Here is a 17526-nt window from a genome sequence, read left to right as displayed (position 1 = left end):
AAAGTCGAAACAACCCAAAATTTTCATCAACTGGTGATTGGGTAAGTAAGATTTAGTATATCCATACAATGGAGTATTATTTGGCAATAAAAAGGACTGAAATACTGGTACATACTATATCATGCATGAACCTTGAAAAACTATGCTGCATGAAACAAACCAGTCACAGTAGACCATGTATTATTACTTTTATATGAAATGTCACAGATAGGCATACCTAGAGAGACAGAGAGTAAATCAGTATTGCCTAGGGCTGGGAGTTAGGGTAGGGGGAGGAAATGAGAGTGACTGCTAATGGTTTTGGGTTTCTTTTTGGGGTGATGAAAATGTTCTAAAAGTGATTGTGGTAATGGTTGCACAACATTGTGAATATACTGAAAACCATTCAGCTGTACACTTAACATGAATTTTATGTGAATTATCTCTCAGTAGAACCATTATAGTTTTTTAAATGTTACTGTGTTAATTATCCTTATTAAGAAGTAGTTTAGAGCTCTGAAGTAAGAACATTTGAGATCAAATTTTCGTTCTACCACTTACTCCCTGTGTGACTTCTAAGTCTTAGTTTCTTCATTTGTAAAGTGGGTATTATAATCTCAGGGTTGTTAGCATCAAATAAGACCATGCACATAAAGCAGTTAGCAAAAGGCCTGGTACCTAATAAGTAATTATCTAATGTTTGTTACTATTATTAGAATTTCAGCTGTTATTTGCAGAATAATTGAAATTCTTTTGACTATAACAACCATTTGAAATGGGTCATTGTCAGAAAATTATTTTACTTTTCAAAACACAGTTTCTTCTAATATTTCTGGCAAAGTTTTATCTTTTTTAAATTTCATCTATTCAAGTAATCTCTACACCCGATGTGGGGCTCAAACTCTTGATCCTGAGATTGAGTCCCATGTTCCTCTGACTTAGCCAGCCAGGTGCCCCTCACCTCTTTTGTTTAGGACAGATTCATGAGGCAAATCATTATTATTATTATCCTGTGGTCAAAGAATCAAAATATATCACCCCAAAACACATATACCCATATCCTCCAAAACTTGGAACATCTCTTTTTTCAAATCCACCCAACAAACAGATGATTATATCTACATTAGAACAGAAATATTTCCCAATATAACTAGACTATTAATATTCCTATTCTTTATATTTGGAAAGATATTTTAAAGTTCTGTTGCTTAAAATATAAGTTTCCTTGCAGGTCTTTATACAGAGATAAATGCAGACATGAATGACAAATTTAGTTTTAAAACTCGTATAGCTATCTTTAATTTGTAATGTAGAGTTTTGCTTGTGTTTGAACTTTATGAAAATGGGAATTGAAAATTATGCTATATATATTCTCTGTGATTTGCTTCTTTTATGCAGCACTTTTTCAGATTCATTCATGTTGATGGGTTCAACTACCATTCATTTTCACTACTGCATAGTATTCTGTTTTATCATTTTAATATTATTCATCCATTGTTCTCCTGATGCATTTCTGGGGTTTTTTTGATGTAAGGAAGAGTGTAGCTCTAAATATTAGTATACTTATTTTTTGGTGTATATGTGTGATGGAACTGTTGATATGTGATACAGGAATTTTAATACACTTTGATTCGTAAAATTCAAAAGATTATATAAGTTATATAAAACCTAAATGATTATGCTTAAAGGGAGCACACCCGTAAAGTATTTGCATTGGTTTTTTAATACTAAAATGTTTTTAATAATGTAAAAGGTCTAGAAACTATAGAAATGGGAAACATCACCTATAATTTTTTAAATATTGGTCTTTACATACATGTTTTGGCCTGATTGTAATTACAGTGCTTAGATGTTTCCTGCTATTCATGCACATTTTACTATATATATATGAAGCATCATACATTTCTTATTTATATCAATTCTTAATAGCTGCATATTACTTCCATCAGGTGGATAGACCATAATTTTCTTAGCCATTTTCTTCTTGTTGAAAGCTTACTTAGATTGTTTCCAGTGTTTCATTGTGAATAATACTGTGATGTGTGGGACTATGATTCTTTCCAGGGATGACCAAGGGAAAGCATCACAGTAGCAGTCTGGAAACAATTACAAAACTTTTTGATCTAATATGGGAACTAAAACTATTGACTGTCGGATTTATATTAGGCACTCTGTGGCATGCTTTGTGTGTTTTCTCATTTAATCCTCAAATAATCAGTGAAGTGAGTAGTATACTCATCATTATACTTACCTGATTGTATTATAATGATCTGTTTGTACCTGTCTCCTAAGAATTACATTTTATTTGAATCTTCAGGGTTTATTTTAGTTCCTGGCACATAGCGAGACTCCATAGGTGTTATCTATTGAAATGAATGTTTGAGAGTTTTGCCTAGTCATCCCTGGACTTAATCAGTCAAAATTCTCTTCCTTGCTACCTTTGTTTCTTGAGCCAAGTTTTATTTTTCCACATCTGCCTGGCAAAACCTTTTGTCTATAATGCTTCTGAAGATAGACTGGAATTGTGTGTGGATGCTGCAGGACATTTCTCCATCGGTCCTGATGTTGAAGGTTTAAAGAGGCTATAAGTCAGGTTCAAGCAGAGGCTACTACAAGAAGTAGAGAATCAAGTCCCTTACATGGGCTATTTACAGATCTCCGAGGTAGGGGATTGGTAATAAGACGATTCCAGGGTTGTGGCCTAAAGACACTATTGAGACCACATCTCTGATTTTAAGTTTTGTCTGTCTCTTTTTTGTCAGTTACCTATGCCAAAAATATTCTACCAAGAGGAAATTCTGGGTGGATTTGTATTAATGGGTACTTACCGCTGAAATGAATGTTAATTTAAAATTACCGTATGTTATTTATTCATTTGCAGTTTAGTTCTTTCTCTGATTATTTGGAATATTCACAGTGAGATACACTAGAACCACTCTGTAGCTTTTTTTAGAAGAGGGCGGAAGAACTATTGTTAATAACCTACAAAACTGGACATTACCTTAATGCCCACTAAGCATTCCAAAGTTCACTCATCCTCCACCTCTGTATTTGTATAGCACTAACAATTTCATTCATTTTTAACTTTTTAACATTTTTAACCAGTTTGCTTTTGCCTTTATATTTTGCCATAAACAAACCCATTTGCACCATGTATTATTAAGAGTTCTCTACTTCATAGGTTCTATGCTAGGCATTGACCCTACTTACAAAAAATAAAAATAAGAGTTCTCTACTTCATCTTTCTTTTGTTGTTAGCATAGAAAATCTTTGGTTTTATAAAATTTGAAAACCCCTATTTTTGCATACTTGGAGTATACTTCAAGAAACAAATTTAAAATGTAAAGATATTGGATAGTTTAAAACACAAAATTTACTTACACCCAAGCTAGAAAAAGTATAAAATTTTGGAATACCAGATAGTGAGACCAAGCTCCTCAACTAGAAAATAGAGAGAAGCCTGCTTTCAAGTTCTTCCATTGCTACATTAGTTGACTATGAGAAGTAAATTAAATTGCAGGGGCCACTTGAGGAGCATCAAAATAAGCCAGGCTTATTTTGGTGGTTGTGATTTACCAGAGAAGAATAAAAGGTGTAACATGAAATACAACTTCTTCAGAGGAATTGAATTAAACAAGATCTTTTTCATTTATTGTGACCAAGCGTCCTTTCTTACAGTTATACCAAAGACACAGTGCATCTTTAGCTTTCCTAAATATGCCCTCATAATTACTTCTTTAACTATGGGATATCTTATTTTGAAAGTTCACTATCCTTTATATTTGTGAAAGATATATACCTGAGGTACACTGAGAAAACCACTTTTACTGTATTCTGTAATTCAGTAGAATTATTTATGATTTTTAATTTTAATTCACACTGTGCAGCATATCTGTGCAACATTTTGCCCTTACGGGTATTTTTGCAAAGTTTTAAATTTGACTTAGTAAATGAAAGTATATTTTCTTATTGCTTTACTGCAAGCAGTTGTTTTTCTAACACTGTTGCTAGTGTTTTCTCATAGCTTAGCTGTTTGTTTGAAGCCCTTTCCCTAACTTTGTAAAAGGTTAATGATATTTGTAAAAAGAAAAAAAAAATTTCCTGGGGAACTTCAGTAAGGTCTGTCGTGATATTTTTTAAATAGTATTAAATTCTATTAATAAATATCATAAATTATTTTTGTTAATTAGTTTTGTTTTCAGAACTGTGATCTGGATATTGTTGAAAATTCACTATTTCAACTATAATTGTCTTTATACTTTTTAAGTAAGATTTTAATATATTAAATACTTTTTTTCCCCTTCTTAGGTATGGCTGATGGCAAGCATTGTACTTTTCCACATCTGCCTGGCAAAACCTTTGTCTATAATGCTTCTGAAGATAGACTGGAATTGTGTGTGGATGCTGCAGGACATTTCCCCATCGGTCCTGATGTTGAAGATTTAGTTAAAGAGGCTGTAAGTCAGGTTCGAGCAGAGGCTACTACAAGAAGCAGAGAATCAAGTCCCTCACATGGGCTATTAAAACTAGGTAGTGGTGGAGTAGTGAAAAAGAAATCTGAGCAGCTTCATAATGTAACTGCCTTTCAGGGAAAAGGGCATTCTCTAGGAACTGCATCTAGTAACCCACACCTTGATTCAAGAGCTAGGGAAGCCCCAGTTGTAAGGAAGCATAACACAGGGACAGACTTTAGTAATAGTTCCATTAAAATAGAGCCTTCTGTATTCACAACTGCTCCTAGTAATAGTGAGCTTATTCGAATAGCTCCTGGAGTAGTTACAATGAGAGACAGCAGGCAGCTTGATCCTGATTTGGTTGAGGCCCAGCGAAAAAAATTGCAGGAAATGGTTTCTTCTATCCAGGCTTCGATGGACAAGCATTTGCGGGATCAAAGTACAGAGCAGTCACCGTCTGATCTTCCTCAAAGGAAAGTAGAAGTTGTGAGTTCTTCTGTGAAGTCCGGGAGTCTTCAGACTGGCTTACCTGAATCTTTTTCTTTAACTGGTGGCACTGAAAATTTGAATACAGAAACAACTGATAGCTGTGTGGCAGAGGCACTGGGAGCAACATTTGCCACAAGGTCAAAAGCACAAAAGGGAAATTCAGTGGAGGAGCCTGAAGAGATGGATAGTCAAGATGCTGAGATGACAAACACAACTGAGCCAATGGATCACTCTTGATTTAATTAGAGGCTAATAAAGGCAGAATGTTTATTGTGAATATGTAACATTTGTTGGCTGGGCCACATAACTTGATTAGTCATAAAAAATCTTGTACGTATATAATTCAAAGATTATATCTTGTTATTCAGTGCATGACAGCAAGTGTGTGATTGGCAATAGCTTTTAATATACTGCTGCCCAGGCTGGCTCTGAATTCCTATAAATTAGTTATTAGATCTGCTGAGATGAGTTTCTTCCATATATGTGGTTCATTGGAAGTTTTTTGTAATTTTAATTCCATGAAAGTCTTAATGTTTCAAACATGAAAATTCTCTTGCTAATGTTTGATTTTCTGAAAAGGCTAGAACTGGGGGGGGGGGGATGAGATTTTGCTAATATTGATGTCATCAAGGTAACCATTCCACATATTTATTAGAGTGTCAAAAGATTTATGTAAATTTGAAGGTTATCAGAACTAAATTGTATCTTAAAATTCATAGAAGGATTTATTAGATACTGGGATCCTGACATTTCCGTGAACGTAAACACATTCATAGAGATATGTATTCTTGGTGAAAATATCTTGAGAATAGAGTGTAATAACATTTTGCTGATTTGAGCAAGGCTGGGGGAAAATATCTATTCTAGAATGATAAAGTCAATGTGATTCAGTAATGTTGCTGTCTGAGCCAACACAGCCAATTGTGTGCTCTGTTGTTAATAATATGTTACCATTATTTTTTTAATCCTGGCCTGGTCAAGTACCACTGAATTTTTTTTCTTTAATCTTGCAGAAAAGTTGATTGCAAAGTGTGGTAGAAAATATAAAAATAATGGTAGCAGTAGTTAATCTCTAATTTTCAGAGTCTGTCAGATTCACAGAGAATTTATATATAAGAATTTATCTTTATGAATGAGTTACATTGTTCTACGATTTTGATCAATGGTATTTAAGCTTGTATATGCTAAGTGTCTTTGAGCCCCTTTGAACCAAAAATGTTTCCTTTTTCCTTAGCATCCATAAGACTTTCTTTATCTGTTGGCTTCACTTGGATTTGGATGCAAATTTTACTGCATCAGACCCTAATCAACTGGGCATTTGCTTAAATAGTGTATTCATCAAATCTTTAGTGCCAGTTTCCTCAAAAAGCAGCTTTCATGCTTATTATCTTAAAGACAAAGAATGTTTATCCTGAGATTGGTATTGCACTATTTTATCCTGTTCTGCAAATCTGTATTCTGAAATGTACATTTCAATCCATCTTTTTCCTTTGTTCACTGAAATTAAGTTGAATGGATGAAAGACAAAATGTATGTTAATACAATCTCTTATCTAGAGCATTCAAAGCCTGGCTGTCTCTGTTTGCACATGTAACAGATGCAGAACTGTGTTTGCAGTCTAAGAAAATGTACTTCAGAAAGTATATTATCAAGTGTTTCAAAATTTTAATCTGTTGATTCATAACGAATATAGACAGTACTTTGACTTGTGTTTCCAAAGGAGGGAGGTTTTGGATTTCTTTCTATGAAAGTATCTCTGACTTAATCCACTTACTAAATGAACTACTCTATTTGAATAAGGAAAGAATGGAGAATTTAGACATTTTGCAGGTGATATCTGAGCAAGATATATATTTGGGTTAGTTTTATCACATTATCACATTTTAAACCATATTTTATCTCAATTCTTCTAAATTTACTTTCAATTATCTTAATATCTAAAGAGCAGGAAAACTTAGGACTTTTGTATTGTGCACTAGTTTTGCATAAAGAACTGCAGCTACCAAATAATATTTCTCATTTAGTTAGTGTAGGTGGCTTCTGTGTATTTAACTAAAAATTACAAATACCACTAACCACTATAATTATTTTTGGCTTTTTCAGCCACTGAAACTGGCTTTTTCTTACTAATTCAAATACAGGAATACTGTTTAACAAGCAAATGCACTGCTTCCAGGTAAATTATATAATTACCTTTTCTTTAACAAATATTTTCTTCACCTGTGGCTTGGCATGTTTCGTTAATAACTGACAAATATACTCTCATAGCATATAGTAAATATACCAAATAAATTTTATCTTCCTATTAAATACTTGCCTTTAGTCAAAGTAGAGTGCACTTGTGAACATTAGGAGACGGGCTTTAATCTCTGATAACACTATTAATTTCTCTTGCCACAGCAATGCTATTTAGAAGCCGGTTAGGTATGAATATTATAATAATAGTTTGGGTTCTCCCTTGATACAGAATAAAAGGCTTGATTTTGAGAATGGTCAGATTTCATGAAATTATTTTAAATTTGCTGAAATTTGGTTGGGGTAATAATAGTTTTTGAAAAGTGGGCCAGGTATCATCTTCACAAAGAATTTTTAGAAACAGTTTAAGTTCTTAATTTTCATCCTTTGTCCTTCCATATGGTTATCATAAGCAAATACATGACTATAGAATTCTTATTTTGTACTACTGCCATTTGTGATTACCACAACTTTGAGTTCAAGCTAGCGATCATAAATCAGTTAAAATATTTTTTTAGCCCTAGATGTAACATAACTATAGCTCAGTCTTATAATTCTATTTGTGATGTTTCACTGAAACTTGAAATAAAATTCTAAATTTTTTTCTTCAGTAATCCATTTTATAGGTAATCATACCAAGTTTGAATTGATGACCCAAAGTCCAGGTAGAGTTGAAGGTGATGTATGTCTAGAATATTGGTAATGAGAAACTGGTTGAAACTGAAGAACACAAGACACTGCCAAATGTTATGATCTAGAATATAATGAACTCCAAGGGAATGGTTAACTCAGGAACTAGTTAAAGAGCAAGCCCATGGCCTATTTTTTCCCCTTTCACTATGTTTCAAGTATTTTATTGGAAAATGTAAGGATAAAGACCTGAGAAATTTAGCCAATGCTACTGACTGTGAAATTTCCTTTATATCCTCTGATGATTTTTAGTTTGGTTTTTACAATCAAGCCTACTGCTTGCAATTAAGATACAGATCTGAAATGCATCTGTGAATCCCAGCCACAGGTCCTTATTGCCATTATTTTTAAGTATCTAACTTGATTTAAATTGAGCAGACTTTTGCATATGGTCTCTTACCTCAGGGAAGATCACTTGCTAGCAACTCATCTATTACTAATGACAGGTTTTTGAGAATTGTACTGACATCACATGTTAGCTACTAAATGCAAAATTTATAACAGTATTATTTTATGTAGTTGCCTACTAATACTGGCTGCTAGTGAACATTTCTTTAAAAATTTAGAACTCCCTAATAACTAATCTTTAGGTGTGAGGTAAACTCATAACTTCTGTCATTAATTATGCTTTGGCCAATATAGTCACAATATCATACTATGTTTATTTTAGAATATCAATACAGTTTTGTTTTTATTTTTCAACAGGAATTTCAATTGGCTCATGCTTAAAATATTGCAGAGTAGATTTTGAGAGTTTCATGGTTCCCAAAACAAGGTTTCCATATTAAGATTTTCATAAAAGCCTTTGCAAAATTGAATTAAACTCCGCTCAGTATGAATTTTAAATGATCTTTTATCACAGCAGTAGTGAGATACATACTCTATGTAAGTTGGGTAGATATATCCTACAGTTCAAGGTTATTATATAATTTAACAAAATTGTACATCCTCAAAGCTCTTCATAATTAATATAAGAAATTAATTTTCAAACCAGAACTATTCACTTGAAAACATACCATAGTAGAATGTTTACTTAAATAACAAAGAGGAGTTACTGTAAGATATATAGTTAACTGTAAGTTCTGCCATTCTTAATAATTCTTCGAGATGCTAAGTGTTTCAATTCATATTTAATGATAATTAAATCGTGGGAATTTTAACATTTGTTCCAAAATAGCAGAAATTGTAAAAATTGTGAATTATTGGAGAAAATGCCATTACTTGTATATCTGACATTTAATTTTTTAAATTATGGAGTCTACATGCTTTTGTAGTATAATATTAATACAATGATTATTCTCTTGTAAAAGAAAAGGAAAACTAGTAAAAAAAAAAGTTTTAGTTGATGTTATCTGCTTGTGAGTATCAATTACTTAGTATTAAAATTTGAAGGTATTGCATACTTTTCTTTAGAATGCACAAGTCCCTTCCTGAGCCTTTATGCCTATGGTGGGGCGATAAAAGACTGAGAAGGTTATCAATATTTTCAGGTTTATTGGACTTTAAGAATTAGTGCCAAGAGCTGGAGAGTCTACTTTTTTGGAGGGAAATACTCTTTAGAAAATGTAAAAATAAGTGGTAATGTAAATATTTAGAAAAATTATATAGCAAGTGCTTTAACTGCTCAATTAAATAGTATAAATGTTCTATCATCCCTAAGGCACTGGCTGTTACCCATTATTTTCTGATTTTGTCGTTGCTGTATATATTACATTTGAGTAATAAATAATTGGTAATAGTGTATTATAACTATATAGTGTTCTACAGCACACCTCACTGTACAGTATTTGAAGTTTTCTTTTATATTAATAAAAACTATAAGTTAATACATACTGATTTTCCCCTCGACTTCTCCACATTAGCTTTTTAAAATAACTTTTATTCTTGAGTTTTCTGGAATTATACTTTAATAATATAATGCATGAAAATATAGTTTAGTTTTATAAAGGAATTCTTAATGTAATAAAGGTCTTTTTTAAACTTCCTTTAGTGGGACATCATAGAGCAACAGGAATGTGCTCCCCTTTACTGTGGTCTCAATGTAAATGAAATGGACTCAATTAGAAAAGAATAAGTAAAATTCCTTTAGACATTTTACATAATTGGGTTATGTAATGCTTACTGAATATTTAAAGACAAAACAGACATGTTCTAATAGAGAACTTAGTTTTGTGCTGGTTTTTCAAAAATACTGGTTAGAGATAATGGGATGAAGGGAAATACAGAAAATAGTAATAATTTAACATTTCTGTGGCTTAGCAATCAACATGACTTACATTAACTTTTAAGTTTTAATACATATGCTTAATATCCATTCTGTTAGAGTAGACTTAACTTAGAGCAGAGCCTCAGACACTGGACTCCAAGAACTGAGTCTTGGCACACTGCTTACTGTGTGATCTGTCTGTGCTTCAGTTTCTTCTCTAGTAGGATGATGACATCTACTCCTGGGGTGGTTGTGAGGATTAAATGAGTTAACATATTCAGTGATTAGAACAGTGCCTGATATACAATAAACACTTAAATGTTTACTATTACTATTCTTTACATATAAAAATAATTCAATAGAGTTCAGTTGACATTAAAACAGATAAATCCTCATATATAGGGCACACATTATTTAAATAATTTGTTTTATTAGGTTAAAACCCACTTTGTGATATGTAATCAATGAGCTAAAAACAATGGTTTCTATGTTCAAATATTTATGCAAGAGCTTTTATGACCACATGCAATACTGAAAATCTGGAGAACTGACGTCTGTGCTCTGTGACTAACTTGTTCTGTGACCTAAGGCAAGTCATAGAGCCTTTCAAGGCGTCTGTTTCTACTATAACCTTTTGGTTCTTTAGTTGTTACCCCTTGTTCTGCTAATCATGTCATCATGGGCTCACTCACTGTTGGCATAGTGCTGATGGGACAAGTGACATTGGTGTGGGTTCCAAGTAAACGAAACATAATTAGCTTTGCTTTACACTTTGGCTAGCTACACTCGTCCCAAAATTGGACTTGAGGTCTTGTACATGTGTCCCACTGGTCACATACCATATAGTTTGGAACTCTCAAAAACTTCAGTGAATAAAATAAGATAAACATTCTACTTACGACAGTTCAGTATGGATTTTATTTTTATTGACTGGCTTTTTCAGACCCCAGTAACTGCAATTATGACTGCATAGTTGATTGTTTCTAATCAGTAAAAATGTATACAGAAAAATCGAAGTCTTTAATTGATTTTCTAAACTATATATGGTACATTGAGGTGAAAAACTTACAGGCTCTTCAAACTTGTACTCTTTCCTTGTTGGAACTAAACCTGTCTTTGGTCCATTTGTCATACCACATAGAACAGAAGGTTGGCTTTTGATCAGTGCCTAGCAAACAGACTAAATGAATGAATGATTCAAGTATAATGTTGATTTAGTCATCCTAGGATTCACAGATCTTCACTTGTAACCCCAGCTCCTCTCCTGAAAAAAAAAAAAAAAACAACCCTCTCCCAAAATTCAACACATCCCCTGTTCTAGGAACTGGGGAAACAGTTCTAGATGAGACAAATTCCATGTAGCTTTCAGAGCTACATCCCAATAATGAGGACTAATAAACACATTCATAATAACTATCATGTAGTGACCATTTCTTTATATCCAGACAGTAGGCGAAACACAACATGCAATAATGAGTTTAACCCTCAAAACAATTCTTTGGGGTTGGGTAACATCATTGTTTTCATCTTTCAGGAAACAGGCTCAGGTTGGTTGGTAATTTACCCAAATCCTGGACTTGATAGGTGGTAGAGCTGAATTTAAACCTAGATATTTATGACTCCATAGCCTCCGTTCTTAACCTGAGTGCTACATTTGTAATTTAGCAAAGGAGTAAAATTTGGTGGTCACATAAGTCTTTATAAACATCTATTGTTTTTTTTTTTAAATAAACATCTATTGTTAAATCTAGCTTGTTTTCAGGTACACCAATCTGCTTTGAAATGATTTCAATGTGTACTACACTTTAATTTCACTTCCTACAAGTTCCCTACCTGAACCCCAATCCTCTACCCCAAGTTCTTCCCTCCTTGGGTTTGTTTTCTTCCTCCAAATTTGGAGGCGATTTAACGAAGGATTTCAGAATTTCTTAGATGGTTGATCTGTGTAAATTTGAGAATCATTGGTTAGATAAAAGTCCAACTCCCTCCTTTCAAGAACCTGGAATGATTGTCATTTACTAGGCAGGTCTGTTGCTTTAGTGGGAAGGCTCTCCAAAGGTGTTATTTCTCAAAGGACAGTTCATGGGCTGCTTGTACTCATCTAGAAAACATTTCTATGAAATCTATCATGTGCCAGGTACTTTGCTACAAATGAGGAATAATAAAATGGCAAGAAAGACATACTTCCTGCCATTATATTTTTAGTGAACAAGAGAGTCACTTTAACAAGCAAGTGCAAATATAGGGGGAATACTGGGTGGTGGGAGTCACACTACAGGAGGAACTAACCTGACTTGCTAGTGGCTTAGAGAAGGCTTCCCAAGAGGTGATGTTACGAGCCAAGACCAAAAGAATTACTATGATGTTTAAAATCAAATTGGCAAGATTACATACTACCAAAAAATATCAGGTCCATCAAGCAAAATTAAGTGCGATGCTTATGTCTGCCACACTTTAGACCCCAAATCTTTCCTGTAAAAGGGTGGTGATCCAGTTGAATGGATAGGGATGACAAAGTTTGAGAAAACTTGTGCAAATAGGGTTGCTAAAGAAAGGCAAACTGTAAAAGAATGAGATTCTAAATTCAGTGCAAAAAGCCATCTTCAGAATATGAGCTTATCCTTTGAAACTAAAAGGCATCTCTGCTACTGAATATGACCAGTATAAATTAGATGCATAGATGTATAACAAAAATTTTAGCAAAATAGTAAAGTGAGAATCAAATTAGGAGCTAGAAACCCTCAATTATTTGCTTTATTTCACTGTTACCAAGATTATAGGAAGATTAGTTCCATTTCTATCTTTAGCTTCTCATGGCTCTATCCTGATATTTGTCATCTGTTTCCATTTAGCAGTAGTATTACCTAAGTGACTTGTAACCAACGTACAAAGTTGTGCTTAAATATTGTGTCTCAAGGTTATTTCATTTTGTGATCTTTCTTATGGCAAGTGATTTGGCTTTCTCTTTAGTATAATAAACTTTACAATGTTATTAAATTTATTTTTCGTACAGTGAAGTGATTAAAAAAATCAATAGCTGAAAAAGAAGTAACCTATAAAAGTTTTCATTGAAATGGCCTTATTTCTTTTTCTTTTTAAAAAGTTATTCTCAAAGCAATGAATGTACTTGGTTAAAAAAAATTCAAACCTATATAGAAAGACACCTAGTTCCTCCATCTCAATTGCTAAATCAACTATTTCTATTTTGGTGGTTACCTCCCTGACAGGTCTAATCTCTTAGTTTATCAACTTTAGACAGTATTTTATTCCTCCATTAATGAAAGATGAGTGCCTTTGCTATCTTTAGATCATCTTTCTAACGTCATATAACATACTTAAGTCTGTTTATTGAGCCATCAGTTTTAGACATTACCTCAACTTTCTAGTATGTAAAATGAAGAAATGACCATTTCTACACTAATATCCCTTATCCTCCCATTTTGCTTCCTAACTTTTATTAGCTATACTATTACTGTTATGTTGTTAAGGTTTATGGCATTCAAAATAACAGCCTGTAGCCATAATTGCTTTAAAAGTAATCTATAGTTTGAAAACAGGTGAGGTGATCCCAAATGTCAAAATGAGGAGGGTGTTCTGAGACTCCTACTAGAAGTTGGAACTTTCCCAAGGCAGATATAATTTAAACATATTCGTGTTTTAAAAGATCCTTCAGGTGGCCAAGTGGAGGATAGAGTGGATTGGATAAGACTAGAGGATGAGAGATCAGTTAAAAGACTTGCTGTAATTGGTGAGAGATGAGAGCCTGAACTGGCCCACTGGCAGTGGGGATGTCAAGGAGAAGATGTTGGAGAGACAGTAAAAAGGCCAATCCAGACTCTCAGGTTATGAGTTGAGAGGCTGGATGGTGGTGCTGCTAATTTGCAATAGGATACAGGAGTCATTACAAATTGGTAGAAAGGGAGTGAATTCCATTTGGGGGCATATTGAATTTTGGGAGAGAGATGGAATTCAGGAGAGGGATTGGGGTTGCAAGTGAAGATCTGTGAATCCTAGGATGTGACTGAAATCATAGAAGTGGATGAGATGGTCTAGGAAGAGAGTGTATAGTGAGAAGACAGCTACGTGCAATTTGGGAGAATGCCAACATTTAAGCAGCTGGCAGAAGAACAGAGACTTCCAAAATACTTTGAGGTATGGAAATTATGGAGGTGAGGTCACAGAAAACAAGGGATTTTGAAAGTTTCAAATAAAAGGAAGTAATAAAGTCAAATGTGGTAGAAAGTTCAGGTAAAATGAATTTCTTTTTTCAAGTGTCCATTGGATTTAACAGCCACAATTTTGCAGCTACAAATTTCAATGGATGGTGATGGTAAAGGTTAGATTATGAGGGACTGAAGACAGATGGGGTCGTGAAGTCGACACCTTTGGAGTTTAGCTGAAAGGAAAGAAGGGAAGATAGCAGATACAGGGTAATGGGGGGGGGAGGGATGAATATATTTAGATCAATATTTTCAAACCTACTGGGCCAGTGTCCTCTTTTTATAACAATATATTCTACTCCCTATACCCTATTGAAGTGATATTCATAGATAACTTACAAATTTTTAAAAAATCAATTTAATGCTCTCCCTATAATATGGAGGAGAAACAGAGAGATTTATAATAAAGCCCATCAGAAAAACAAATCCAACTGATATATATGTAGAATCACTATGAACTCGATAGCTAGAAACACAATAATAGTGGGTTATATTTCTGTCTTAAAATCTTGAGCTGAGTTACCCTCAGTGATGTGATTTTCTAAAATGGGGAAACAACTCTTGGTTAAGTCTGAACAAAATAAAATACAATCTTCCCCTGGTTTACATACTATCTCTCTGGAGATAGTGTATATTTTTAAAAGATTTTATTACTTATTTGAGAGGGAGAGAGAGATCACAAGTATGGGGGAAGGGTAGAGGGAGAAGCCGACTTCCCACCGAACAGGAAGCCCAGTTCGGGGGCTCAATGTGGAGCTCAGTCCCAGGACTCTGGGATCATGCCCTGAGCCCAACGCAGATGCTTAACTGACTGAGCCCCCCAGGCGGACTGGAAATAGTGTATTTTAAAACTGCAAAAAAGAACCCCAACACTTGTACACTTGTGTTTATAAAAAAAAAAAAGTTGATTCTAGGCTTAAATATCAGTTTTTTCACATTACTGTCTGGTTGAATGTTGAATGAAATCAGGATAATTCTTCCTTGTGCAGGACTGTTTCAAACATCACAAGAGTCTTCTGTTCCTAGAACTGGCCCTCTAAATGCCAGTAATGACCTTCAATAACCACAAATTCCCCTAAAATCTTGCAAATTCATCGTTTCCTTTGGGAGTGCCTGGATGTACTAGGCCAGGAGAGAAGGGGAGGCTGGGGGAAAAAAAAAAAAGACAAGATATTATCCCTGATAATGTGGAAGGTGATAAAATTGAAAGTAGAGGTAGAAAGCTTAGAATTAGAAAGCACAGACCTTCATATCTTGGCACACGTCATGTTTCCCACAGATGAGCGAGTCCTGCTTTAAGGATTTTGTGGTGTTCTGGTAAATTATTTCTCTTGTTTAATGCCCTGAGTACCCTCTCTCTTAATCTGGAGTTCCTATCCTTCATTTTGAACCCTCAGCTAGTAAGCTCATTTGTTGTAAATGAGTGCTAAAATTTAAACTCTCTATAAAAGATCTCCTTTTGAAGAGAAAGCACTATTTTCATCATCACAGGCCAAAAATGTTGAAAATTTCAGAGAAGGTGTAGTTTCCTATTGTTGCTGTAACAAATTACCGCAAACTCTGACTTAAAACAATTCAAACTTAACATCCTAAACTTCTGGAAGTCAGAAGTTCAAAGAGAATCTCCCTGAGCTAAAATCTGAGAGGAGAATCCATTTTCTTGATTTATTTAAAAGCTTCTAGAGGCCGCCTGCATTCCTTGTATCATGACCCCTTTCTCCATTTCAAAGCTAACAATACAGCATCTCCAGATCTGTCAGCCTCTCCTGCTACCCTCTCTCATTCTTAAGGAACTTTGTGATTACATTTAGTCCTCCTGGATAATCCAAACTCATATCCCCATGTCAAGATCCTTAATTTAATCACAACTGCAAAGTCCCTTTTGCCATTAAGGTATTATATTCATAGGTTCGGGAACTAGGACATGCATATCTTTGGGGTGGGCCATTATTCTATCTACTACAAAACAGTAGAGCAAAGAGTATTGGTTTGAAATAGGGACACTTTATTATTTTTTTTTAAGTTTTTATTTAAATTCCAGTTAGTTGACGACATACAGTGTAATACAGTTTCAGGTGTATAATACAGTGATTCAACATCTCCATATAACACCTGGTGCTCATCACAAGTGCACTCCTTAATCCCCATCCCCCTACCCACCTCCTGAAATAGGGACACTTTAAAACATTCTTTTCTCTTACAGTTTTTTTTTCCTTGCAGATCAACCACTCATTTTTACGTTTAAAAGCCAAACTAAGAATTCTATAGCTGCTTATGACAGTATGATTTCTATTTGTAATTTCCAACAAACTTAAAATAGTATCCTAAATGTAGAGATTACCAAAATATACTGGTGCTGGGGAGAGGTTGAAACAGATATTTATGTATCCAAGATATAATTCTAAACCTGGTTTTTGTTCTCAGATTGAGCACATAATATATGGCTTCATAATTTCTGCCAAAGCATACTTATTTAGCATTATCAATACTGGGGCAAGTTATATATATATGCGATTTCTTTCTATTTCCAGCTCATTTTTAAATTTTTATTTTATTTTTTAAAGGATTTTATTTATTTATTTGAGAGAGAGCATGAGCACAAATGGGAAGGGAGGGGCAAAGGGACAGGGAGACGCAGACTCCCCGCTGAGCAGGGAGCACAATACGGGACTCCATCCCAGGACCCTGAGATCATGACCTGAGCTAAAGGTAGACGCTTAACTGACTGAGCCACCCAGGTGCCCCTCCAGCTCATTTTTTTAAATTAAAAAATAAAATAAACAATTTATGCTTTAAAAAAGGCAAATAATACAAAAACACATAGGGTAAAAAGTTAAAGCCTGCCCTGCTCCCATCTCATCCTTCCCTCCAAAGTAAAACATTGCTAAACAGTTTGGTGTGCAGTCCATAGACCATTTTTTATAATGTTAGACACATTCCCACATACACATACAACCTGAGACCTTACATACATAAATGACATACTAATCATACAGTTCTGCTACTAGCTCTTTTCTCTACACCATCCTATAGTAATCTATACTACACTGATAGTTGAATGCTCATGGATATTAGGGTAGTAAAGTGATTGGGAACTTGGTTTCTAATTCAAATCTTGGTTCTGCCACTATATGCCCTTGAACAAATTAACCTTTTGGTGCCCTATTTTTCTCACTTATAAAGTGGATGAAAATAATAGTACCTACCTCATAGGATTGTTACAATTATATAAATTGTGCTTAGTACCTAAGAT

The 17526-nt window shown here is 34.2% G+C and overlaps 1 protein-coding gene across 1 annotated transcript in view; it reads left to right on the top strand.

Annotated features, from left to right (window-relative positions):
• Nucleotides 1-9198, top strand: part of VCPIP1 (valosin containing protein interacting protein 1) — a 30067-nt gene extending 20869 nt beyond the window's left edge. Inside the window, exon 3 of the mRNA XM_026516400.4 lies at nt 4288-9198. Within this exon, the coding sequence (XP_026372185.1) occupies nt 4288-5159 (872 nt within the window). The 3' untranslated portion in view covers nt 5160-9198. The remainder of the gene's footprint in view (nt 1-4287) is intronic.
• Nucleotides 9199-17526: the final 8328 nt, after the last annotated feature.

Source organism: Ursus arctos, unplaced genomic scaffold (assembly GCF_023065955.2).
Source record: "Ursus arctos isolate Adak ecotype North America unplaced genomic scaffold, UrsArc2.0 scaffold_6, whole genome shotgun sequence".
Lineage (NCBI taxonomy): Eukaryota > Metazoa > Chordata > Mammalia > Carnivora > Ursidae > Ursus > Ursus arctos.
Note: the sequence above shows the minus strand (reverse complement) of the source record. Positions and strands in the feature narration are given on the sequence as shown.